The sequence below is a fragment of the Gavia stellata genome, chromosome 15, assembly GCF_030936135.1.
Source record: "Gavia stellata isolate bGavSte3 chromosome 15, bGavSte3.hap2, whole genome shotgun sequence".
NCBI classification, from domain to species: Eukaryota; Metazoa; Chordata; class Aves; order Gaviiformes; family Gaviidae; genus Gavia; species Gavia stellata.
Window position 1 is genome coordinate 3,054,941 of NC_082608.1, and position 27,232 is coordinate 3,082,172.

General features: G+C 48.2%; 1 protein-coding gene across 2 annotated transcripts in view; it reads left to right on the plus strand.

Moving 5' to 3' along the window:
• The first annotated feature begins 10,522 nt into the window (after positions 1 to 10,522).
• The window catches only part of PHAF1 (phagosome assembly factor 1), a 35,166-nt gene continuing 18,456 nt past the window's right edge, over positions 10,523 to 27,232 (plus strand). The window contains exons 1-5 of one of the 2 annotated variants that reach the window (XM_059824836.1): positions 10,523 to 10,626; positions 15,533 to 15,615; positions 19,505 to 19,588; positions 24,427 to 24,470; positions 24,765 to 24,844. In XM_059824836.1, the coding sequence (XP_059680819.1) occupies positions 10,563 to 10,626; positions 15,533 to 15,615; positions 19,505 to 19,588; positions 24,427 to 24,470; positions 24,765 to 24,844 (355 nt within the window). In that variant the 5' untranslated portion in view covers positions 10,523 to 10,562. The remainder of the gene's footprint in view (positions 10,627 to 15,532; positions 15,616 to 19,504; positions 19,589 to 24,426; positions 24,471 to 24,764; positions 24,845 to 27,232) is intronic. The other variant, XM_059824837.1, reaches the window with a different exon arrangement.

The following is a 27,232-nucleotide window of genomic DNA, read 5'->3' on the forward strand; positions in this document are numbered from 1 at the left end:
TTGGCCTTGCTAGCTTCTGACGCGAACACGCTGCTACCGAAGCGCACGGCTGGGGCGGCGGTGCTGCTGCTGGGATGTTTCAGGAGTATGTCAGGGCTTTGGCCCTTCGTGGCAGCGCCGCAGATCGTGGCTCTTCAGGCTGCGCTCCTCGGGGCCGTCTCAGACGTGAAGAGCCGCGGTCTGTACGGGGGGAAGTAAGCCCCTTCACGGAAGAAGCCACGCGAAGGTGGGTTGAACGGCAGAGGTTGGGTGGTAAGGCTTTGCCCTCGGGAAGCGAGCAGGTACCCCAGCACATGGGGTCGGAAGAGAAAATGAGGGTGGGCAGGAGGGAAGGGGGGACCCGCCGCGGCAGGCGTTCCCCACAGTGACTGTTTCCTTCAAGTCTAGTGGGCACTGTTGTGTTTGCCCTCGCTTTAGGTTGGCCAAAATGGTTGTGGCTCTTGGCTTGAGTCTTGAGCAGAAGAGAGGACATATGGTGCTGAGTGCTCATAATTAGGTTCTGGGTGCCAATTAGTGGATTTGATGAGAGAAGCAGGAGGGATATCCCTCTGTACGAGCAAGGATGCCGGCGCTTGAAACCCGGCATCCCCGGTGAGCCGGCTTTCTGGCCCTCCTGCCTCCTCTGCCTTCGGCTGGAGATACGATCTCCAGTCCCTGTTCTCCTCGTCCTGCTGCGGCGGAGTTAAGCCCTTTGCAGAGCAATATTTAGGTCTTGTTTGTAATCATATATCATATCATAAGGCCTTGTAGGAGGCAGGTCTGAGAGGTGAGCGGCCGCTTGGGCGAATGCTGCTGGACGGACAGAACGTCCCTGCTCGAGGGCACCTCGCTGCCCGCCTTTCTCTGGGGTCATCGGGCGTTCAGTGGCATTCGGTGGTCAGATGTATTGAATGAATTGCCAAGGCTCATTCCGGGCTTTTTCAGTTGCCTTGATTGCTTTAACTTGAGCGGGCAGCACCTTGTTTGTGTTTCGTACGGTTTCAGAGGCGTGGGCTGCCGTTCTCGGCTCCTGAAGGCAGCAGGGCAGGAGAGGTTGGTCACAGCTCAATGTCCGGCTGTGGGTTTCTCTTCTGCGCCTTGTGCTTTCTTCTGCAGTACCTGCTGATGCCTCTTCTAAAATCCTGCCCGTCTTGATAGCGACACTGCCCCGAACAAGGGCCTCAGTCTGCACCCCAGCTGCCGCAGCAGCAGCCCTCTCCCATGGCAAGCTACTTCTCTCCCACCCCAGTTTCTGAGCGCATGGAGCTGCACGGGGCGGGGAGCGACCTCCCGGTGAAACCCTGGGACCTCTAAGCGTGGAGGAGAGCAGAGAGGTTGGCGGGGGGAGCGCAGGTTTGCTGCTAGATTGCAAGCAAATTCGTGGGGGGGAACAACTCTTATGAGAAGACGATTCTCAAGAAGCGGACGGCTCCATCCAGAAACACCAGACTAACCATCCCCTCCGAGCCGGGAAGGCTTCTGAGCATCTTGTTTCCCAGAATGTCATGTCACCGACCCAGAAAGAGCGCCAGGTCCCCTCCCGCCCCACCGAGAGCCGAGCAGCCCTGTGCTTCGCAGCACCCCGGCCCTTTCTCCCCAGCGGCCCCCGCTCCGGGGCAGTGCCGCAGTGGGACACCTGCCCACGAGGCGGGATGCTGCAGCCCCCTTCCCGGCACCATCCCGCTCCTCGGTGGCCTTCCCCAGCACCCCGGGCTCCTCCGGCTGCCCCCGGTGCCTTGGGGCCAGCCTGCAGCCGCCCGGGTAGCCCGTCCCCAGAGCCAGGAGGCTGTGCCGCCGCTGCCTCAGCCCAGAAGGGAGGATATTTGGGGATGCTGAGCCCTGTGTGCAGCCTGGCCATGCTGCAGCTCCAGGTCCTTTGCTCCGGCTGCGTTTGAGGGCTGGGAACCAGGCGGAGCAGGGAAGGGAGGGACAGGCAGCATTGCATGCACAGACCGTTCCTGAGCTGCCCAGCGCTCGCCTTCTGCTTGGGCCAGAGCTGCTGCTGCCGCCGAGAAGCCCCCGAGCCCCTTCCCAGCAGCGACGGCCCCGGCCCGGAGCTGCTCGGCGGATGCTCCCACACGGGGGAAGAGGCCAGATCCTCTTTTTGGTTCTGCTTTCGGTTCTGCTCTGCAGAGCGCGTCTGGCATACGACCTCCGGGCCCCGGCGTCAGTGGGCCCGCGGCACACGTCACTGTCCGAACCCACCAACCCCACCAAGGTTCCTTAGTCACCTCGTCCTGCAAACCCTCCGGCATCTAACCCTCTGCTTCTGCATCCGGGGCAGGACGTGCTGGCGGGGCCGTGGGGCACGGCGCTGCCAAGTGGGACCAGAGGGAAAGAGGGAATAAACTGGGAAATGAGACCCTGTGGTCCGGGAGCGTGAGAGGTGGCTGGAAAGGGAAGCGGAGTGGGGTGGAAAAGCAGGCTCTGCGGGAGGGACCTCTCTCCAGCTGGTCGCCTCCAGCCCGGGAGGGATGCCGGCCATCCCTTGCGGCTCTCCAGCACGGCACACGGCAGCCAGGAGCCGCCGGCCGTAGCGGGACCTCTTCTCTTGCCAGCAAACGTGGCTCATGCTCTGCTGTGATGAGTTCATAAGAGACTTTTATCTGTGACAGATAGTGGGCCCTTTGAAAAGCTGTCCTCGTTACTGTATTGGCGATCCGCCACCCTTTTAACGCGCCGCCCCGCGTTTCAGCGCTGTGGCCCTGTTGCCCGGGCTGGTGGCTTCACCAGAGCAGCAGCCGGCGGACGGTTCCCACTCGGTGTGTGCCGTGTTTGCCCCCTCCGGCACGTGGCATGGGATCTGGTCCCCCTACCTCTCTGCAACAATTTCCTGCTCCAGAGAAAATATTGGTGATGGTGATGCACCGGTCAACAGATACGGAGGTTTGGACGGGAGACCGGCAGCGCGGCTCTGTGGCAGATGTGGAGGAGTGCTCAGCTCCTCGCAGAGCAGATTTTCAGTTCGGTTTTCTGCTGTGTGGGCTGGATGCCACGAGGCAGCAGCAGCAAGCACGGATGTTGGTTTGGGTGCAAAACTGATCCTTTGGGTGCAAGACCCCTTTCTTGCCGGGGGATCGGCGCAGCAAAGCCCCTGCTAGCAGCGTAGGGTGGATGCACGTGCTCCTCCCGGCTCCCCAAAGGGCTGCAGGGCGGTTGGCTGGTGTCCCACAACCATGAAAAACCGAAAATGGGACAGAAATGTAGCTGTGGCTATGGGGAACGCGGCCACCGCCAGCCTGAGCAAGCGCCCAGGCGGTTTCACACGCTGCTCCCTGAAACCCGGCGCTGCGGGGACGGGGACCGGGGTCGCTCTCCAATGTCATTGAACAAAGCTCGGCTGTAGGGAGGGATTTCCAGCGACGCGTGCGTCGGACCAAGTAATTTCCCGCTGTGAAAAGAAGAGGCTGCAAAGGGGGCTGGGAGCTGGGAGCGAGGCTCGATGAGCACCTCTCTTGTTTGTTTTCTCCGTCGCAGCCTGTGAGTAAGACTCGAGTCACCCCCGCGCTGCTCGTTTGCCAGAAGTCAGCGACAAACTGGGCAGCCAGAGATCTTCGGGTGCTCCGAGAGGGCTCTGTCACCCAAACCCACTGCTCTGACTCATCTCCTGTTAAATGATGAAACCCCGAGCGCCGGGATGGGAGCAGGCTGATGCGGGGGGGCTGACCCCTCTCTCCCTCTCCCCGTGCGCTTTGCCCCACGGCTTTGCCCCGTGGGCCTTCCTCGTCGTCTGCTCTGAAGCTCAAATACCCCTTTTGGAAACATCTCTGGAGGCGAAATTCAGCCTGGGAGAGAGCCCTGCCACCGCACAGCACTCCTGCCTCCGTAAGCCCTCAGGATAAGGGTTTTGTGGGATTCTATAGAAACCCATCCTTTACTTTTTTTATAAAACATGTGCTTTAATTTTTTTTACTTTTTTTTTTTACAGAAACCCTGTGCTCTGCCCCAGGGTGAGTTTTCCCACGAGTTTTTGAGGCGCGTTTAAAAACCCCAAGGGCCGCGCAAGGCAGCAGCCGAAGGAGGGGCGCAGCGGCCACCCCCTCGCTGGAAGGCGGCTCCCCTCGCGCCAGCCCCCAACGCCAGCGGCTCCGTGCTGACTGAGCCGGGAAGGGCCGAAGGACCATCAGCTCCGCCGGCTGCCCCTCGCCCTGCCGCACCTCCGGCTCCCCGCCCGGCAGCGCCGGGAGCGGGACTTCGCACCCTGCGCACGCCCGGCAGCATCTCCCAGGCTAAACCGCCCCGAGAAGGAAAGATAAACCAGCGCATCTGTTTCTAACGAAGCCAAAGCCAATTTAGATCTAGCCCTGCATGAATCAGAGTTTTTTAAATATATCTGGAAGGGATGAGTTCTGCAAAACACACGTAACTGTGCCGGCCGTCGAGCGGGGAACGCTGCCGCCGCGCTCGGGCAATGCGGAGGAGCTGTTGCCTGCTGTGCGGTTAACAGCCCCTCCTGCCGCCGGCTTGTACTGCTGCTCCCTTTCCTTCTTGGAAATGTTTCGTCCTCGTCCGTCCAGCCCTCCTCCCCGGCCCCTGCCCTCTCCCCAGCCCCGCAAAGTGCTCTGCAAGGGGCGGGGGCCGGGCCGGCTGCTCTTCTTCTCGGTCGGCGTTTGACATAACGTCGGCATCGTTGGGTGAGCGCTGGGAGCCTCCCGTTTCTCCCATCTCTCGACGCCAAGCATGGTGCGAAGATGCAGGGGGGCGTTTGTAGCTGCCAGGCACCCAAATCTGGGATGTGGGAAGTGATGCTGGTGGCCATCGTGGTCCTGATTGAGCAAAGCACCAAAGCCTCGCCGTGCTCTCCAGCCCATGCCGGGCGCACATCACCTTCCTTCCCCTGCCCAAGCGCGGAGCCACCTCAAAAATCTTTATTCTTGATGGGCTGCACGGCTGCGAGCCCTGTGCACCCTGGGGCCGGCGGGGAGGAGGACGCTCTCCTGGAGCATGCAAGCACCAGCCCACGGAGGCTTTCTGGACGAGGCTCACGACACGCTGGAGTCTTCGCGTGTGCAGGTAACCGGCCCGTTAAGGAAAAGCGCTTTCTGCCCCGCCGTCCCTTGGCTGCAGCATCCGCAGGCAGAGCAGCGGGGCAGCTCCTCGCACCCCGCCGGGTGCTGACGCTGCGCATTCTGCCCGTGTTAACCTTGGCCGCCGCTCCGGCGGGTTTCTGGGTGATGGAAAACATCCCAGCAGGGCGTGCTTAGTGTGGGCAAGGAGGGGAGAAGCGCTGAGCCAGGGAAAAACGGAGCCAGGGGGGTCCCCCCGGGAAGGGCCAAGCTGGGCGCTGCCAGCCCCCGCCCGGCCGGGGCCCCCCGTCCTGGCACCGACGGGGCTCAGGGTGCGGCATCGCTCTGCCCGAGCTGGGTCCATGGGTGCTGCCCGCCTCGATGGGACCCAGGGCACCCAGAGCTCTTGGTTGTGGGGTAAATCCCCTTGAAGAGGTGGGATAAATTCCCCCAGAGACTTGGGATAAATGCCCCACCGGAGAGTCCCGACGTTTCCCCCAGGAGCACAAGCAAAGCCCCCCTTGCTCTGCGGCTGGAGGAGCTGCAAATGCTGTTTGGAAACGTTTCTAACTGCAAACCCAAAGCTTTTCAGCAGGAAATGCACCTCCAGAAAAAGAAGAGCGACTTCGGAGCTTTACAGCAAATATCTTTCCCCCAACCGAAACGGCGCTGCCACGTTTGGGGTGTGTTTGCAGCGCGTCTGTCTGGGCGGCATTTCCTCGTAGACGGGATTTGTGTCTCACTATTAAATCTCATCAGGAGAGGGCAGCTCGCCTTCACCGTCAGCCGCCGGCAATTTTCCCCATGCACGGCTGCAGCCCCACGCCCTGCAACCCCCGGTGCATTTTTAGTCCCTCCCAGCAGCTTTTGCATTTTTTCCCTTTTCCTTTGACTGGCTGGATTGCAAAGCCCGGCTCTTCTCTGCTAACGTCTCCCCGCAGATGTGTGGGATTCAGGAAAGTCAAGGAAAAACCCAGTAATTCCCTACAGCTGCCGATCCCACCCCAAAACGCGATGGCATTGCAAGCCTTTGGTAGCAGGGAACCCGGATCGCCTCTGACGGATGCACCCGCTGCCGTTCCTTCAGTCTGAAACATTAACAACTGAGCTAGTCTTTAAAAAAAGAAAGTGATTATAATTTTCAGAAAGCCATGCATCGCTTCCTGAGCCCTGGGACTGGACTTGGGTATTTTCCAAGAATTGCTCCATAATCTGGAGAGTGAGAATAATAATTATTATTTTTTTAATTTAATTTTTACCTGTCCCAAGCCACTGCCAATATGACGGTGCTTTGCCCGACCTGCTTTGAAAATGCCACCCCGCCTGGTGTCACCGGGCGAGCCCGGGAGGGCTCCTCCCGTCGCTCTGGGGCTGTTTGGTTTCAGTTGCCCAAATCGGTCTCCGCTTGCCACCTTCACCAGCCCCGGCCAGGGAAAGCGCCCGGTCCGTGGTGGGGACACGCGGGGCAGCTCCATCCCCGGCATCCCCGCAGATACCGGCTGCTCCCAGCCCCTCACCGCAACCCGCAGCACAGAGGTGTCCAAAGGGAGAAACGTCCCCGTGTCCCCGGGCAGCTGGCTGGTGCTGGCTGTGTTAGGAGCAGAATTGGTGCGGGAGGAGTTGGGAGTTTTTTATAACCGCTCTTAGCTGTGCAAAAAAAAAACCCAAAACCAACCCAAACCCACCTTGCGGCTGGATCTCCGCCCGGGATAGCCTCTCCAGGCGAGGAGAAAGGCAGGGGAGGGATGCGCCCAGGGCAGACAGAGGTGACCCGGTGGGTCTTCAGCCTCTCTGCGGAGCGGCTGCTCCCCTGTGCAACCCCCCCTTCCCGCTGCCTTCAGAGCAAGGGGCTCGAAAGCAACCTTCGAGCCACTCGCCTTCGGTGGTGCGACCGCCGTCTCTGCCAACGAAGCCTCAGGTGGCTTTTCTGCCTTCTAGTTGCTTGGGGTTTTTTTTGTTTCCTTTACTGGTCTTGGCCAGCGGAACGAGAGCTGTGGTCTGAAAGGTAGGCAGCCCCTCCGGGAATCCGGGGAGGATGCCTTAGGTGCATGGGGGGTACTTCTCCGTGCCCAGGGATGCAGAGGGCTGTGGCTCAGTGGTGGGCATGGACACGAGGAGGTTCTCCGTCTCCAGCTGTGCCTGCGCTTGCTCTCCTTCAGGATGCTGTGGTGGGTTTTTCAGCCGGCTGGGATTTACTGCCGCTCCGTCCCTGCGCCCCGCAACCTCCCTCCTCACCCCGGGGGAGTCCCTGCGGTGGCACAGGTTGGCCAGAAAGCACCCGACACCTCTGCTGTACGGTGCCGCTGCCCTTGCCGGCCCCCCTGGCAGCTTAGCTCTGCCCTCCCAGTTATTTAAGGGGTGTATTTTAAGCTCAGAGACGTAGAAGGGGCTGGCACGCTCCCTGGCTGGCTGCCCCGTGTCAATGCGCTGGTTATCACTTTGAAGAGCAAAGCCCCAGCGCGGCGGGGCGCAGGTGGCACTGGCTCGGGCACCGGCCCCGGCAGCACCGACCCCCCCTCTGCCTTCGCTTTGGGGCTTGGGGTGATGCGTGAAAACGGATGGCAGGGTAGAGGTGCCTCCAGAAATCGATTAGCTCCGGATTTATTTTTTCCCCAGTTGTATTTGGCCTTCTTTCTCCTTGCTTTCTAATCGCCGAACCTACGTGGGGAATTCAGCTCATACATCCAATATTCTTTTGCAAAGGACACGGATGTTTTTTTAAGGAAAGCCCAGCCTGTTGCATCCCCAGTTTGCAGCGCTGGGTGTTCGAAGGGCATCGCCCAGCGCAGGGGGGAGTTGGAGAAGAGTTTCTGCAAAGCCCAGCTGATCCGCACCCACCTGCTCTCCGCCCGGCATCCCCACCCGAGGGGTGCGTGCGTCCTGGGCCCGCTTACTGGGTGCAGAGGGGTCCTTCATGCCCCGTTAAAGAAATGTGGTACCCAAAATTTCTAGCTAGGTATTGCTTCTCTCAAGCACGTTCCTTATGGATGTCACCGTATACATATAGCGAGTCGGAGTGCCGCGGGTGGCTCATGATGGAGGATCAGCCCATGCTCCCGGGAGAGGAAAGGCTAATTTCTCTTTTTTCGAGCCAATAAAGACTTGTCAGTAAGGAAGGGGAAAAAATTGGCAGCACCTCTGTGCTTTTCAGCATATTAAGATGTCACTGTGCTTAGATTAAAAAAAAAAAAGGCAGCAAGCAAGGCATGAATAATACATAGAGCAACGTGCAGCTGACTTCAAGGGAAAGCTAATTTCCCCGGGGCCCGTTCCACACCGTATACATTAAAACCTGGCCTGCTTTGACAGCTCTGTGACCTGCAGACAGATGCTAAGAAACGCGGTGTTTAGAGCAGAGCCTGGCCGAGGTCCTGCTCCCAAATGTGACTGGGATTTCTTTCTGAATGCTTTGATTCCCCTTGCCAGCGATGGCTTGGTCTGCCCGCGGAAAAAAGAGGTGTGACTGTGACTGCCGGTATTTCTATACAGTGGGTGTTAAAAGAGTTGTTTGAAACTATAATGGGCCGCTTTTCTTTGCAGCTGGCTCGGAAGCGCTGCGTGCTCTGCGTACGGTGGGGTTTAGGGAGCAAAACGCCACGTTTTGCCACGCAAAGGCCTCGGGGCAGCGGGCAGCTCCCCGGCAGGCACCCGCTCGGGCAGGAGGGAAAAGCAAATTCCTGCTTTTCCACCCGAGAGCCAGCGCCTGCGGAGCCGGCAGGTTCGCTCTGGGCTTTATGGAGATCGTGTGTTTGTAAGGAGCAAGCGGAGCATCTGATAGGAACACGAGGCTGCTGGTGGGAAGGAGATGCAGTGGAAAACCCAGCAGGAATTTTGGTTTTCTCTGTTTTTTTTTTTAAATATGAGAACCCCAAACTTCTGTGGTTAGCTGCGTGAAGGGTTTTCTTAACCGGTGTTTTCCACCCCACTGCAGGATATTCTGTGCGACGGTGCTGGCCTGCTGCAGAGCTCCGCCGGGACGTGGTGGGAATGTGGGATGGGACACGTGGGCAGCACGCGGATGGCGGGGTCAAGCCAGGACCGAGCATCGCTGCCCCGAGGGATGCAGCAGAGGAGAGGGGACAGGAGATGGGTATCACCCAAGGAGAGTTTTTTCACCTACCGCCCTCAAATAAATGTGGAAAAAAATGCATCTCCCCCCACTCCCTGCCCCTCCTGGAGCCTCGACCTGCCAGCAGAAGGGACGACAGCCGCTTCCAAACCCTCTGGACCCTCCTGACTTCCCATCGCTTGTGCAGCCCTACTCCAGCGGACGCGTCGCTTCACGTGAGGCAGGCACGAGCCCGTACCCTTGGGTCTGTCATTTATTTTTGACTCCCTGCTTATGTTGGGCAACGCTTGAGTGGGTGCCATTCATCTTGGATCAAGTTTCCGCTGTCAAAACGGGTGGTGGTCTGACGTGGGGGGTCCAAGGTGGTGGCGGCATCTCGGTGTCTTGGGAGAGCTCCGTTGTCCTCGTTTGCTGGGTGGATGCTGACAGTTGGCGCCTGCGGTCTTCCGGCTGGGAGCAAAGCGGGTTCATGTAGGGTGACCCCCGCCCCAGGGGAAAAGGGGACTTCTTCAGGGACAAAACGCTCTGGTGGCAGCACCCCTGTTTTCTCATCTAACATTGCAAAGGCAATGACCTCGTTACGACTTTCTTCCTTACTGAGTCATTCCTGAGCGTGTTCCAGTAACTTCACTCGTGCCACTGACTAATTTCTCCTTCGCTCTTTCCCCCACCCGGGTCTGTCAACCGGAAAAACTGGATGCAACTGGGTTGGTTTGGGGTTGGTTTTATTTTTAATGCTGAGCTCACCGTGGCGGCTGCGACACGGTGTAATTAGGGCTCGTGCCGTAGGTCTGACACGCGTCTGGCGGCGGGGACAGGAGGTGGCAGTGGGGCTGTGCCCACCACCCCCGCGGCAGCCCTGAGGCTCCCGCGGCGGGACTCGAACCCGCGGGCTCCCCCTCGCCAGGCCGACACCTTCCCCCCTCACCCACGGCCGCGGGGCGGGGCGCACCTCCCCTGGCCCCGCCCCGCCCTCCGCCCCGCCCCGCCCCGCCCCGCGCGCGGGCTCGCCTGACGACAGCTGCAAAGCACTTTTTCAGCAGCCGCAAGTGAGGTGAGTCGCGGCCCCGCAGCGCGGCGGGGAGGGGGGTTATAACCCCCCCGCTCCTCTCCCCGGCTGGGCGGGGGTCGCCGTCGGTACGTCCGGGCCCAGCGGCGAGGCGGCGGCGGCTCCCCTTCCCCGGGGAGGGAGGGGCAGCGGCTGCCCGCGCCCGGTGGCCGGCCCGGGGAGGGCGGGCGCGGCGCAGCCAGCGGGGCCGTGGGGCGGTGCGGGGGGCCCGGCTGCTGTGGCGGCGGTGCCCGGGCCCCTCAGCCCGGCGCGGGGGGCTCCGCCGTGACTCAGCGCTGCCCCCCGGGGGGACTGGCGGTAGCGGGCCCCCTCAGGGGGCGGCGGGGGGTGAGGGGCCGGGGCGCAGGCTGCGAGCTTCCCTCCTGCTTCCCTCAGAGGTCCGGCGCAGCCACCGGGTGACCTGCCGTGCCAGCCCGCGGCCTCCGCGCTACCTGAGCCAATGCTAGATCTGGAGGTGGTGCCCGAGCGGTCTCTGGGAAACGAGCAATGGGAGTTCACCTTGGGTAAGTGTGTGTCCCCCCTCCCCGGAGCTCGCCTGGCTCCCCGGGCCCCCTGTGCGCGGGAGGGGTGATTCGGGTCCACTCGTGATCTGGCTCTCGTAAGGCTTCTCCCAGCGCTTTTGGGGAGTTGCGAGAGTGAAAGGGAGAGAGAGTCAAAACTCACCTTTCTCTATCGCTAGAAATGTTAATGTGGGAGTTCTAAGGACTCCCTTGTAGCGTATAGTCTCACCTTTAGCTTTTGCACACCGAGTGGTGCTTTGTTTATCAGCTTGTATGCTTGCTTCTACTTGTTTACCTTGTTTTGTCTTGCCGTCCCACCTTAGACTGGTAATCTTTTTTTAAATAACTCCTAAAAGAGGAGGCATGGGTGTACTGATTGCCACCTCAGTATATGTCAGGTGATACCAGCATCTTCAACTGTGCGCTAATACTTAGCATAAATACTGTGCTTTTCTCTACAAACCCTTCATAAATGAGTTGAGTTTCACAATTTCTTTGCGTCGTTGCTGGGTTGCGACATTATAGTGGAGCACGTAAACTTCTGAGAGGTTTTCCTCAGGGGTAGATAACAGGTATTTCTCCCCCCACTCCCCCAATGATTCTTCTTTTTTCATCTCTCTGAGGAGTCCTTCCTTACCAGCCGTTGTGCTATTTACTGCGATGAGAAAGAACTTTCCCCCAGCTGATGGAAATTTGGCTGGTGCTCAGCGCAGGGCACTTAAATGTACAGTTGAAACTCAGATGGTATGGATTCTTCAGATGACCTGTGTTTTCAAGCAGATATTGGTAGTCCTTAAAACTCTTAGAAAATACTGTAGCTGTCACATTTTTCGAGTGACCGTTTGAGATATCAGCGTTGGACTCTTTCTTTCAGAGTTTTCCATCTTTGCCGTTGCTCTGTCTAAAGCACAGTTAATGGTAGCAGTAGTTTGGCTAATGGAAACAGGGCTCTGCGAGGCAGCCGTCTGTATCTGCCAGAACTTGAGTTATGCTGCTGCTGCTGTCACCCGTGACAGCAGGGGGACAGGCTGTTCCTTAAAAGCGCTGTTCCCCAGCTGCCGTGAACTTGGGTCGCACCGAAGGAGTGGTGCTGTGACGTGGAGTTGTTTGTACGAAACCCATCAAACACAAAGGGCTGTTTTTGCTGCTGTGACTTCAGAGTCAAGTACAGCTCGATGGTTACAGGGAGCGTTAGAATGGCTTTTGGAGGCTAATTATAGTACCTCAGGTCCCACCCTTTGAAATCTCGGTGATCTCCTTATACCGCTGACATGTTACTGTGCTCTCTCAGCTCTGCGTGACCTTCCGCGATCCTTTAGTGCCTGTATTACCTGAAAAGAAATGCAATCTCTGATTATATACCCTGATAATCTTTATAAATACATAGTACCGGCTTCTCCCCATTCTCCTTACACAAACAAAAAAGGGGAAGAGAGAAAATGATTTTCATTTTCCCAAGAACCCCTGAAGAAGCCCGTTAATGCAATCTCATCGTTAAAATTACATACTGTGTCTCTGTCTATGTGTACACACACACACATGCATAGATGTGAGAGGGAGGAAACTCAGCTGTAATTCTTGGAGTAAACATAGCCACCACGTGATGTGTCTAATATATAATTAGCATGACCTGCTGGTATAGAGCAGGAGGCTGACTAGGTATTAAGATACTTCACTTTGTCCTGCGCTAGCAACGTTGTATGAAAATTGTCCCTGCTGATAAAGCTGGTTCAGCTGCGTTAGTGGTAGCGAGGTTGGAAGTGCCGGTGTAAATGGGATTCTCGCTGCCAGCGGTATTCTACTCATCGTTTGTTTAGATCTGCTCTTAGCAGAGCTAATGGCAGTATTCCTGAACTGCTGCTGACTCTGGCTTCCAGTATTGTGCCCACAATGGAGATGACTGAGGGGAAATGCCAGGAAAATTTTTTACATGAGTTTTTGGATTCTGTTTCTGGCTCCATCATTGACTCACTGTGTGACCAGAGCATAAAAAATTTTACCAAGGCTGAGTTTTGTGTTCAATTAGATACCTGTGTCACTGCACCTCTCGGGCTACATTCCTGCCGTTTTAAAGGAGAGCAATTAAATTCTTATTCTGTAGTGCCTTTAGCTGTATTATTAGTGTTTGAGATGTATAATTTCTAAGGCATACTTGCATTTTTCTTGCTTTTTATACTTTCTTTTCCTACTAAGTTTCACTTCTCTTTATTTAGTGTGTTAACAATTCATCATCTCTCGGATTTTCTTGTATTCTTCTCTTCTAATCTTTATTCGCTCCTCTACTCCACAACCCTTCAAGACATGTAGTCTTAGCATAGACTAATGCTTCAAGCCATGTTCCTGACCAGCGTACGTGAGAGGAGTGTCTTGTGTCGCTCGTACCACTCCAGCGTTTAGAAAGGGGAAAAGTTTGATAGGAGAGTCCTAGCACTGATCTTTGTGGGCATTATTTGCCATGGCTCGGTTTGGTTGAGTGTCTGATGTGCTGGAAACGATGTTTGCTTCCCCCTGACTGGTGAGCAGGGGAAAAAGAATTCTTTGTTTTCCTCTTTGACTGCAAAGGCTGACGAATGTTGAGGAAAAGGGGGTGTTGTGCATGTGTGTGAGAAGGGTGGAGAAAAATAGCCCAGTTTCTTTACTCCTCCTTTGGCGCTCTGCTAATGGAGGCAAAGGGGGTGATACTGGCTCCTCTGCACATTTTGGGTCCTGCAAACTGTTCTTGGAGAACTTAAGTGGCTCATCGTAGCTTTGCTAAGCAGCTGCGTGGCAAAATCGGCTTGATTCTCAGTTGCTGAAAACTGAACAAAATCATTCCATGTCCATTTGCTTGCAGCTTGAGAAAGCTCTGAGTAAGCGAGTCACATGAGCTGTCTGTTTGCACACTTACCAACCCAAGATTGCATCAGTTTACATCGGACTACAAACTGAACTTCATGTTTGTGCACACTTTTTTTTAAGTGCGTTTTTTTTTTTTATTGAAACCTTCCCTGCTTCAGATGCTTGCCATCAGCGTAGGGACTCTGTCAGCTTGTTTGCTGGCTTTGCTTGAGCCTTTGCCACTTTTTTTTAAAAGAGCACATGGTCTTACCTCTGCAAGCCCCAAATACTGACTTTGAAAATGGGTTTTATGCTTTTAAATCATCTTTACATTTTTTGGAATCATAGCTTTTACTGGGTTAAGAAATGAGAAACTTTCACAGCAGTATCTTTGATCTTAGCTTCTTGCTGTTATTTATGTTTCTGTTCCATTTTGAAAATATTATCTATTAGATAATAACTGTCTTTTAAAAACTCAGCTGCTTAGACTGCAAGGCAACTGCTGTTTCCTACATAATAGGAAACAGTGCTACTTTATTGTGTGGCTCTGCATTTTAATTTTATTACCGTTATTAAAATAATAACTATTCTTTTTGATTTTATAGCATCTTCTGTTGTATAATTTCTAGCTGCAAAAAAAATTGTTTCCAGGCTTACGGGCTAATGTGAAAAACAATTTCACAGACGCAGTTGCATGTAGTACTTACAAACTGAATCACTGTCGTTCTAATCTGTAAGCCTGTTTTGCCAAAACTTGATTTCATAATTGCAGAAAAGCTGCAATGTATGGGCGCAACAGGCACGTAGTTTAGTGTGACAGTGGAAATAATAATTTATTTTTTTTAGTGTTATACTGGTATTACATTAAAGCAGTGCCAATGGTGATCTAGGCGTGTGTGTGATACATAGATGGAGAGGGAGATTTCTCTCTTTGGTACTGTAGATAATGTCTGAAAGGTGCTTTGGAACATGATGTGCGGTCTGAGTTTGAGAGTTGTAGCTAGTTACTAAAAAATTGAATGCCTGAACTGTTACCTAAGTAAAAGCATAGGTCCTGTGGTAAATTTTCCCTAAGCAAGGCAACTTTCCTAATGTTTAAAAACTAGAAATAGAGAAGAACGGGACAAGGAATGTAAATAAAATGTCAGATAACTAATCTAAATTGACTCGCAGCAATTAGTCGGGAAATAAAAATCCACAATTATGAGCTCATAACCTCTCTTTATAAATGCCTGCTTTGGATCCAGGAACATGATCACATTTCATTTGGAAAGGCAACAAAGGTTTTAAGTGTGATAAAGGATGAGGTGGTGTGGTGCTATTCCTTCTGCAGAATCCGCTTTTTCATTCCACTTTCAAAAATTTATAGCTGTAAAGATAAGATAAAACACTGAAGAAAAAAACAACAAAAAAAGCCCTTGAAATTGTGTTAGGGGGTGAATGACTATTAAGTGTATTACTTCAATTGAACCAAATTGTTTAGTATGTTTATCTTGTCTGTAAACGGAGAAGATAAAGTTCCTTACTTGACACAAATGTAGCCGGAGCGGCAGCTAATGTGGCCTGTTAGGTCTAAGGAGAATCATTGCTCCGTTTCAGTATTTGTATCTATCTTGTACTACTGACTACTCAGTGCCTTATCAAGCTTGATAAAGGGTATGCCATAAAATGCGGTCCGGGAGCCTATCAAATGTGTGCAGGAGTGCTTTAGCCAGCTCCGGTGGAGTTTGGTGTAGGCTGTTTTATCAGTTATCGGATTGTTGGCCCCAAAAAGCAGAGAATTTTGTGCACGGATTGTAGAAAGTTCTGTGCTTTTTTGGCCTGAACTTTGCTGTTTAATTTTGTGGCTAGAGATACTTTTCTTTCCTATACGCCTAACAAACTGGTAGATAAACAATGACTTTTCTGTTTCAAAAAAACAGGTCTGTGCTGATACCGTGAGTCAGGCCGGCTTATTTATTGATCGCATACCTTTCTGTTGTAATGTACTGTTTGCTGATGACGGCTCTGTTACCTCATCTGTAACCTTTCTGTTAAAACCCGCTGTTAGCTGGTCTCCGAACTGAAGAAATGCAACTGTTTTTATTTACAGGAATGCCGTTGGCTCAGGCTGTAGCAATTCTTCAGAAACACTGTCGCATTATCAAAAATGTCCAGGTTCTCTACAGTGAGCAGGTGAGTAGTGCGTGGTCTGGCCGGGTCATTCACCTCATTGTGTCCCAGAATTAAGGCATTTGGGGGTGTACTGATACTGTGTCATGCTAACATACGTATTGGATGACTTGTGGAGCTACTTGAAATTAAATGACAACAGATTATCACCACCACATCAGAGGTGTAGCTTTTCGAACAGTTTCATGTCGAGTGTAATAATCCTCAGCACAGTGCAGTGATTTAACAGGTATCAGTTTTGTATATGTGGTGGTGGGGTAGTACTGTTTTTCCTTTAAGAAGGGAAGTGTTCTGTAATTAGCTGGATAATTTAATTCTAGTCTTTTTGTGTTATCATTGTCGAGCATTGCAGTTATTTTTGAAGTACTGAATCACTCAGTACCTTCCGCTTTCGTGTTTGGTTCAGTGGTGATGAACCCCCTGAAAAGGCTTCCACACTTTCTCTCTGGATCTGCAATTTTGTTTGCAGAAAGTGGATGCAATAATTTAAACCAGCTATAGATGTTTTAATCATTCTTCATAACTAAGCATGAAGTTCCTAATAGGTTTGACTTCCATCAAAAAGGGACTAGAAGTGAAACCTTTCTGTTAGAGCAAATAAAATGTGTTATATACCCACCTTTACTTTGAAAGAAGTGGAAGGGAGGACGAGATGGGACAAAGGAGCATTGTGCCTCTCCAAGTGTGTATTATGTGAAATGCATGTTAATCAGAAGATGATATTCATATGCTGTAGATTACAGATCTTTGCATCAGGAAAAAGGCAAAGTCTGCTAGAATGTCAGTTTGTATCAAAATACTGATTGAGGCCTCATGCGTTCTCAGTGAATACTGAATGGCTAAGGAGCTAGCTCGACTCTGGCGGTTACATATTTCATGAGTTAAATGAATTATCCTTTTTTGTTTCACATCATGTAGATTTATGGGGTTTATGATGACTGAATTGCAAATTGAAAATCTAGCTCCTTGTACTTAATGCAGGGGAGCATCCATCTGGCAGTGAATGCATTCCTTGGTTTTTTTTGTATGCTTTGCAGGTTTTTTAGCTTTTCTTGCCACAGTGCATTCCAGAATTATTTCTAGGTTTGTTTAGATGAATGATGAGATTCCCATTCCTCTCAGGTTTGTAGGCTCACGGAAGATTTAGTGGTCCAGTGCTAGAAAGCAAGGTATACTGCCGCTTGGCTTTTTACGTCTCTTGGAAAGCTACATTGTGTTTGACCGTGTACACTGAATTTTTATTCTGTCTGCAGGGGTGGGGTTAGGGTTTTTCTCCCCAAAATGTAATAAATGTGAAGATGTTTTTTAACATCTGCATAGTCCAGCAAAATAGTAGTTCTCAACTGTGTGGAATAGTTGTGCTGCTGATATTTTTTCTGTATATTATTTCAATTCAGTGCCTGATACCGGTGTAATTTCTTCCACATGCTGCTCAGGGCCTGTAGTTGGCTGTCTGGCTGCATCCTCACCCTTGTGCAGAACATCATGCACTTCATTAGCAGCTGAGCACAAAGAGCTGCTGCTGCTGAGCACAAAGAGCTGCTGCTGCTGCAGCTCTTAAAAGATTCAAAGCTTTAAATAAACTTTGCCATGCACAACTTCTATCTAGCTAAACTATTCCTGAACAGCCTGTATGTCTGTCGTCTTGGCTTTCTAAAAGAATGCCTTTGAGCATAGTGATCAAATCTTATTTAAAGTTGTTGCATCTAAAGCACTGAATTTCTGATCCTGGAACTCCAGCAGCAAGTATTTCCTTTCAGAAATTTATATGACAATTAAATGCAATTAGATCTGCCTACAGCTCTCTTTTTAACTTGACATAAATGGGATGCCCAAACTGTGCCAAAAAAGCTTGATGAACCCTTTTCTGTGACTAAAGAATTTTAACTCCTTTTTGGTCAGTTTAAGTGGGGTACATAATTGCCTTTGTATGTTTTCCTGAGCCTCTTCCTCTGGATTTGTGTTGATGGGATTGTTCAGTGATAACAGTTTTTCCTGCAGCTTTAGGTAGATTAGCAGTGTAACTGCACATTTGAGTTGCTGCCTTCAGGAAGGACTCTCCTGTTGCTTCCTGGCATCATCTTTCATACTTGAGGTTCTATTTTGTGTCACATGAACTAAATTTGTGCCCTTGAAACTTTTCTTCCATTAGAAAATATGCCAGCATAGAACAGAAGCTATTTGCTGTACTAATTATCAAGCTTTTCCTCAGATGTTTGGGGTTTTTTTCCACCCACTCAAAAGTACTTGTAGTACTGTCATTAATTTTGGAATAACCTTATGAAAATTCTGCTTAGAAACCAGTGAAATGCAGAGCATATCCCATGTCGGAACTCCCCGTTGGTATATTTAAATGCGACATAACACAGGTTGGTTTTTTTTTTCTCTATCTGTAGCCTTTCTAAATCAGATTTATAAGGGATTTAAAAAAAGAGTGTCAGGATCAACATTAGACCTTTTTATCTCAGGCTCATGGCTATATTGCAGTGCTGCTTCAATTCTACACAGTATCATAAGTTTTGCAGCAATAGTGAAGTATTGATGCCATTGTGCAAGGCGCTGTGAAGATTTCATTTAGAAGACAGCTTACACGCCAGATCACTGGTGTTGAAGAAAGATGAGCTTGAATTGAACCTGCTTCAGGAAAAACTACCGGAGTGATTAAGGGGAATGGGAAATCTTCATCACAGGGGATTGAAAGCCCTGTGGCTTGTTTTGACCTAGCGACATGAAGTCTAGGATCTGATTACTTAAATGTATGGTTTGGGAAGGGCTGGGAGATGCACGTGGAAATGCACAAAAAGTATCCAGGCTAGAAGACAGCACTGATGTGAGAATCAAAAGGTGAGTGAGAAAGTTCAGGATGAAAATTAGACTTCTGACAGTCAAAATGCAGACCTTCTCCCAGTAGAGCAAAGGGAGAGTATCAGTTTTTAAGATAGCTTAACACTTAATTCATAAAAAGGGCTGTACAGTGTGGCTGCCTGCATTAGACGCCAATATATGCCCCAGGTGTCCCACCCCCATTCTGTCTTTTGCTAGATAACTGCTTGGTGCGATTCTAGGGCATGAATATTGCTGCCTGCCTGTCGTTCAGCCTTTTTTCTCTTCTGAGGAGACAGTTGTGGAGGGTAGAGCTTTTTGAGGCAGATGTGCTTTAGATGGTACAGGATCAAATAGCTGAATTAGGGCCAACTGGCTGTGTCTGCGTGGATCGTACCGGTGCAGGAGTGAGCAGCTTCCACGGTGTCACAGCAGACTGAGATGGCGTAGAGCCTATACAGACACCAGTGAAGCCAGTGGAATGTCTCCTATTGACTCCAGCAGACTGCAAATTAAGCCTTTAGTTGTTATGATTCACAGTAACTAAGGAAACCTAAATTCACAGCATTGAGAGTCTGAAGCCTTCCTTTTGAGGCCTGAAAAAGACTGTGACACTGATTTTTTTTTTTGAAGCGCAAAGCCCTCTCACCATCTTTTTGTCAAGTGTATGTTTGGTTCTGATGTGAGACTTGGTGAGATGGGCTATTATTTTTGTGCGCCAAGAATGCAACAGGCTGTCCCTGCATGATGTCGCTGATGCTAAACTTGGAATTTTAATTTTCAAGGTGGTCCCCCCCCTCCCTTAAAGTAATGGATAACTACCCTTTTGGGAGTTCTTGCAGGGTGCAGATCTTACCCAGGCACTTCTATATTTCTTTTCATAAGGAAACTGAAGGGGTTGAGAGGTTTGGCCAAATGTAGTTTTGTTCTGCTTATTTGTTGAACAACTGGTTGTCTTCTGAGGCAGTTTTGTTTTTCCAAAGTAACCAATTTATACTTATACAATGATATATATCTTAACAAAGAAACCTTGAAATTAAAAGCCTAACAGCTTTTTTTTGTTTTACAGTCACCTCTTAGCCATGACCTCATCCTTAACCTGACTCAGGATGGAATCAAACTGCTGTTTGATGCTTTCAATCAGAGACTTAAGGTAATAAAACACCCTTCCTGCAAATGAAACAATGCAAACCAAAACCCTACGATATATTGACACTTAACAGAGCATAAGCATGTGGTTCTTTTAGACATTGAATTTGCCATATATAGTGCTGCTTTGTGATAACGACTGCATTTCTTTGGTTTGGGGGTTAAATCTTTGTTTATAGGATTAAGACACTTTAACATTGTACTGGGGACTGTAGGAGTGCCATAGGAGTATGCTGGTCCAGTGTGGTCTCACTTGCCTACCTTGTCTCAAGCTGCAGCAGAAGCTGTGAAAGGCCATTACTAACGCTAAGCATAGGAACTGAATCAGATCTTAATGCAAACCAGACAGTGTTGTGTTCTGCCCAGGTTGTTCCTTTATCTGTGCTGCTATTTTATTTTTGAAAGTAAACTTCCTTCCTCCTATTCTTAGTTTTCAGTTGAGTTAGGTTCACAGAGTACTTGCGTAGCGCATGATTTCTCCCAGAAAGCCACATTCAGGCCTCTTGTGAGCGGCCGCCTCCTGCACTGATTTCAGTTTCTTCTGGATGAATTTTTATTCTTGCAATCGAAGTCCTCAGCCCAGCAATTCTGCTTCTGTGCTTTTAGATGACCAAGTGTTGACCTGCCTCTCTCTGGGATGTTTTGTGTAGTTACCATGCAGAATAAAGGGCAGGCTGGTCACTAACCTCCCATGGTGTTTACATTCGCAAAAACTCTCTTATGAAAGTGGTATGTTTCATCCATACAAAATGGGTGACCATGGGACTGTAGAGATATGACTAGATCAGTACAAAATTCTGAAAGCTTTCGTAACTGAAACATTTAAAATATCTATCTGCAACTTCTTATGTATTCAGGGTAGTCCTTTTGGCAGGACCAGCTGTACTGAGCAATTGTCAGTGTGGTTCTCGCCTGGCATGCATAAATTTCTCTGTGACCGAAGTGCCCAGGTGTTGATTTGGCTAATTGAGTGGGAGTGTACTGCTCTAACTGCTGTGCTACTTAACATTTGAAAGCAGAAGTGTGGGGTTAAAGGTGATGCTAAAAAATGGAATGCTTACCCTTTAGGTAAGTCTGGAATATGGTGCTCACATCCATACTTCCAAGTTTTGGAACGGTGGTAGGTGGAGCCTTGTTCCCCTTACTCACTCATGTCTCCAATAAAACCAGCAGCAAAACGTCACTCTCTAAAATGTCAGCCTAGTGCCTTATCCCAGAAATGACTGTAAGAGTGTAGCCGTGTGCTATCCGCTGAAACTTGAGCTCCTCATATACTTTATATAAAAAATTGTTGAAGAGCAGCCCAAATTTAGTAGTTGTTGGAAGTACTTATTTCTCTAGTAGTAACCTGTAACGCCATGGTATGTTTGTATTTTTCTTTTTCAAAATCGTCTTTCATATTGATTATAAAAATACACAATTGGAAGAACAATTTTCAGTTCAAATTGAGCTCAGATGGGGGACAATTGAGCACTGGGGTTTTTTTGCCAGATTTGCCTTATGGAAGTTTCTGTTCATGAAGTCATTCTGTAATGATGGGATTTTTATTTTTGTCAAGATTTAGAACTTAGTTACTCAGATTGCATTTGTGAATTTACAGTTTTTAAGAGAATATCTTGCAGATTCTCTTTGTCAGATGGATCTTTATCAGTGTAAGCTACACCTGCTGTGCGAAATCTTTCCAAAATACATTTAATTCCTAAGGAGACGGAACTCAAAACTGATATAATTGCTTCAAATGCATGGCTTTCTTACTGGTGTTTTTTGGAATGTTGCAATCTTGTAGTGTTTTTGAAATGCTGTAACTAGTGTATGCCATGTCTGTTCCTCTCCAGTTCCTGAGGGTCTGACTTTGTCATTTCAACACTCAGTGCTCCAAGAACTATGCAAGAGCTCTTCTTCTCACCTTTCTCCACAATGTGTTTTAAAATTTGTTTTAAAGAAAAAATAGAAAAAACAAACTCTTCCAGACTCTTCTGGTATGTGTTATTAGGTTTGTTTCAAAAAAAAAAAAAAAAAGAAAAAACAATCTCTTCTGTTATGTCATGATTCAGTGGTCTAGTGATACCTTTTGTTTAACTATGAAGAGTAAAGCTGTGTAAATGCATACAATGCTATGAAAACTTATTCTTGTAAAAGTGTTCAGAAAGCTTTCTAGAAGAAATTCTATGGGATCAGTTCAGAAGGGAGCCACAGGACTGGTTAAAGAATAGTGTAGGTGTAGATAAGTAATGCCTGTTTTCAAGACGGTATGACTGTGTTTTCTGTGTTGCTCAGCAGCAGCAAAACTGGAAAAATCAGCATGCCTTTTTTCTTTGCTTTGTGTGTTGGTTTTTTTAATACATACTTGCTGTTAGATTTGGTTGTGAAAACAGATTGAAATACAGGCTACTGAAATGGAAAGTCTTGACAGACCCAAAGAAGCTGTGCAGGAATAAAGCCATAGCAATATTCCTAAAAAGTTTCCTCCCTTTTTTCAGGGAGGGGAGGAAGGTTTGTGCATAATCTCTACTCACCTTCGGTAGTCAAAGCACTGCAGGAGACGTTACTAACATGAAAGAGTAGATCCAGGACCAGGTTCTGAAAACATTGCTCTGAATTTTAGCAACAGGGTCTCTCGCACACACTCCCTCTGAGGTGGAGAAAGAGTTCACAGCATTGGTCTGTTATAGTTGGTTAGTAGATACCTGAACATTTTTAAATCTTATTCTGTAGTAATTATCAAAACAGTGAGTGTGACAAAACATCAGTTTTCTACTTATTTAAACCAACTGCCTTCCAGCTGTGTAGTAAACCCGTCACTGAATAGTCCTTGGTCTTCTCAGTTTTTGTTCCTCTGTACATAGAAAGAATCCCGTTAATCCTTTTGTCAGTGTAGCTTCTGTAGTTTAAAAAATAAATCCTTTTCTAGTGCTATGGCCTGTTGCAGTGTTTCTTCAATATGTGTTTTTCATGACTTTTATGAGATCTTTTGACTACCTTTAAATTTTGTGAAGTTGCGCTTGTTTCTTCCTCTGCTGTTAGTAAAAAGAAATGTTGACGTGAATAGATCTCTCTGAATTGTGGGAAGAGGGCCCGTGGCAAATCGGTGCCTGTTCCTGCTGTCAGGGTGTTTCTCTTGCGGGGGACCTCGTTTATGCAGCTTGCTGTTCCTTGTGCACTGCTCCTTCTGGTTGTTCGACTCGTCCTTTTGTCTTCCGCCACCGCAGCGTCTTTCAGCAGAACTTCAGGAGAGTGCCCGATGCTCTCCGGTAGTTGCTGCAAAACTAGATGTGCGTGTGGGGTGGTTTTCTCCATTTTCAGAAATGTTTTCTGGGAGGAAAAGATGATGTGCAAGGTCACTAAAAAAAATGTAAAATAATTCCTAGCTTTTCATAGAAGTAGTCTTTGTTTTTAACAAGCTGTGTGGTAAAGGAAACCTGGACACGTTGAACTGCATTTGAATTAAAATACTGGATAACCAGCTTTTTCTAGGAAGCATAATTGAAAGTATTTTTATTAAGAAGAAAAATTTGTTTCCTCCTCTTTGTGTTGGTTCTGCCATAATGTTAATTTGTTACTTGCTTTGTGCTGTACTTGTTGCTTATATCCTGAAACATGTGGGCTTCCTGAGCAAAGACAGTGCTTCAGAGAACTCTTCCAACTTCTGTATGAGTCAACAGCGTACCATTAAATGTTCTTTTTTTTTTTAATTTTTTTATAGTGGTTTAAGCATTGCAGTGGTTTTATTTAGGGTTATTTGCTGGGCATCTCCCAAAACCAAGACTTCCTTCTTAGCTGGTGATATTTTTAGGCTTTAAAGCCACGTTTGTAGCAAGCTCCCGGGGGATTTCTGCTTTATTCTCTAGCTGAAGAGCGAGTCCTTTCTAAATCTGCCACTGATTTGTTGGAGGATTATACAAAACAACAAAAAGCGTTTTACCTTTTCTTTACAGCAGTTACGACGTGCTCTATGTATTTTCCTTTTCCTGCTGACACAGGAACACATATGTAGGGTGGAAAGAGCATGTGTTTGACCATGGTTACTTGCTAAAAACGATCTGCTTGAAGCCCAGCCTAGCCTCAAGATCCACTAACAGTCCCATAAAAATCATATGAAACCAATCTCAGGTGCACATTTGCAGTAATGTATTCAGAACAAAGGATCCATACCTAATATTATCTGCAGAGAGGGGAGCTCCTTGGAATATTCAATAAGGTCTAGAATATTTAATAAATATCAGAAGTAGGTATTACGGCTTGCTCTGATTCTTTGTGGACTGCTCTTCTGATTGTCTTCTGTAATGCTTGGAGAGATTGCTAGATGTCTTTTTATCTGGTATTGAAATGGAATACTACTACTAAAGTGTTGCTGTGTTCATCTTTTACTGTAGGAGGAGTTGGAACAGTGCAGTCAGTGCTAGGACTTACTACCCTGCACAGGCATTCTTCAGGGTAATAAGAGCCACCCAAGGAATGGCCTACTGTTTGACATTCATTAGAGGATTCCCTAATTAGCTAACCTTTGCTATTACTTTCCTTTGAACTTTGAGTAATCTTTGTAGAAATCAAGATGCTGATATCTTAGTGAAAAGATTACTTTCTGCAGGTCAGCGCTCATTTACACGGGATCCGGAGGTACTGTACTGAACCCATAGATGTTCGTTGATGCTTCTTTCAGATGCGTGGCTGCTGAGTCAGTTTTCAGAGTTTCGTCTCTGTCGACGTGGTTTATCTTGGCAGAGTTCTCTTAAGGAGGGGAGCGAGCAGCACTAGCTAATTTTGCCTGTTGATGAGAATTTGCCTCTGTAACTATTTGCAAATGTGTGAAGTATGGTGATGTTTCTGTTTTCTGTGTTTCAGGTGATTGAAGTTTATGACTTGACTAAGGTGAAGTTAAAATATTGGTAAGTGATTTAAGACCTCCCATGATTTCTTCTTGATTACAGTGAATGGTTTCTCTCTTTTTTTAATTCTGAATGCATTTTTTCAATCATTCGTGTTAAAAAACCAAAATAACTGTCAAAAAAGAATGTAGATAATTACCCTTTCTTGAACATAGCACTTGGTTAAATTACCAGTTTACACTTTCCTTCAGTCTTGGAGACGACTTCCAATTTAAATGTGGTATTGTCATTAGTAAATGTTTGTAGCATCTGTTCAATATTCTTAAGTCAGATGAATTTTGTTTTCTTTTTCAGTGGTGTCCATTTTAACTCTCAGGCAATTGCTCCAACTATAGAACAAATTGATCAGTCATTTGGAGCAACACATCCAGGAGGTAAGCCAAAGTATTTCTGAGAATCAGAAGCACACCTAGATTGACAGACTTCTTTCTAGGAAGTCTTTCCTGTACGTCTGCATAGAGAAAGGTGTAGATGCTTCGGTTATCAAATGATTGGAAGTTGTTGCGTTCCGGAATGGTCGTATTCTTATAGCTGGGATATCATGTAAAATGCACTGAAAGTTCAGTTGTGACTTTCTTCAAGTGAAATAGTGAGGTAGAGAGTCATTGGCCCAGAATGGTGTGTTCAGATGTCATGAATAATCTGTTTTGAGCTGCTAGTACCAGAAAATTGTGAGCTTCGTTGTTGGTGCTGTTGTTTTTATGCATTCTTACGCATGGTCAGCTCTCAAGTGTCCTTAGGGGTTAAATATACCATGAACATACAGACATTTGAGCTGATCTCTGTGTGGAGTCAGCCAGGCTCCATGCTCTGAGAACGTGGTTATACCCCTGCTAGGACAGGATCAATCTGAGCCTGCGTATAACTGGCTTGCGTCTCCCGGCGCCTCCTTCCTGTTTCTGGGAGCACTGGGGAGGTGTGAAGCCAGCTTACGTGCAGTATGACCAGAAGCAGGACAAGTTTAATTAACCTGGCTGAACCCACTCTGACTCTTGCACAGCTACTTGGCTGTTCACCACCTCTGTAGCAGAAAAAAAATACTACCTCTAAGCTCTTTGTTTACATATGAAAATGGAGAGTTTATTTCAGGGGTCTGTTAGGTGATGAAAATAAGCCAGTGGTGAAACTGGATATTTTATAATTAAACTGCTCAGGAACCTTCAAGAAATGGAGCCGCAAACTGGCATAACAAGAAAGATTAACTCCATCTAGGCAAGATACCCTTTTTAGAGCATCATTTTCTATTCTTAGCTTAACCCAGTCCATCTGTGGTAGTCAGGCTGATCCCAAATAGGCTAGAATTCTTTGTGATTGATGGCGATTGCATATCCAGTCTTTGTCCCTGTTCGCTGCAGGCAATCTCTTGCACATTACAGGACAGGATTTATTAACTGTGGAGGGTCATGTGGCTAAAGTAATATCATTGCATAAAAGCCTGCTGTAGTAGATGAATATCAGATTGAGATAAGTGAAGCTTGGAGGATTTCTAGCCATAATACTCCAAGGACCAGAACTGGCCTTTTTAAACTTCACTTCAGTCATGATCTGAACATTTCCTCTAGGCAGAAACTCTGAGATCTATAGTTAGATCTATTATGGAAATAGTACAAGAGCTTATGTAGAATTTAGGAAGAGTGAAAGGTGTTCCATATCCTTGATAGTTTGTAATTTTTACTTGTTCTGTGACAATGGTTTATTTGCAAATATTTAGAGGTGAAGTGCTTGCAAAATTGTGGTATTACGAACCATAAAAACACATACCCAGCTGTAAGCATTGCTTATGATAGGATTAACATCTTCTATTACTACATAAATTTGTATGCAAGCACTTAAAAACATAGCTTGGCACCACATGTCCTGGTGCTGAATTTGCCAGATCTTGTGTGCCTATCATATTCAATTAAGAAAACTTGCACACTTGCTTCATCTGATGATGGTTTTTCATACATCTTTTCATGCAGTGAAATGTAGATATGAAAATGTATTTATTAAAATGTTGGCCTCTATTAACATTTCACTAGTGCATTTGCTTATTCAGTTTCCTCACTGGAAATTCAGTATCTTCCATTAACAGCCTGCTGAGCAGAAGTAAATGCTCTGTGTTAAGCTGCCTCTCATGAACAGTTTGAACTGTATCACGCAATGCAAGTTTTTGCTAACTCTTTTTTTCTTTGCGTTTTCTGAAACAGAAAAGGCAAAAAACCCCAGAATACTACTCGGCATGTGGGAGGGATGATGACGGTGTTTTCATGTCCCACAAAAATTTGAGCTGGGGTGGGGAGAGAAAGATGGGAAGAGAGACCTTCTTCTTAAAGTGACAAAAGTACCAAATGCCAGTTTTCATGAATGAAAGTGTGACATAACCATCCCTTTTCTTCTCTGTACCAATACTCCTCCAAAACCCCAATGCAAGCCCTTTAAACTTCAAAAGTATTTTGTGTGTTACCTCTGCTAGAATTTCAAACAAAATGTTGTCTTTCTCTTAAAACCAAGGTGGTTGCAGCAGAACTTTCCTGTGACAGGATACAGTGATAGTTTCAAAACACATTTCAAAAGGTTAGCAACGGTTTTGTGTTGAAACAGACCTTGAATGAGCAGGTTTGGTTTTGCCAAATCAGTGGTTTTAAAAAAGAAGAGTCATCAGGAAAATTGCAACCAGCTTCATTGCTTTTTGGCTAATGTTAGTTTGAAACAATTGTAGTATCTTTGTCATGGGGCTGATTTGAAATATGACCACTTTAGAGGTCAATAGTTTCATCCAA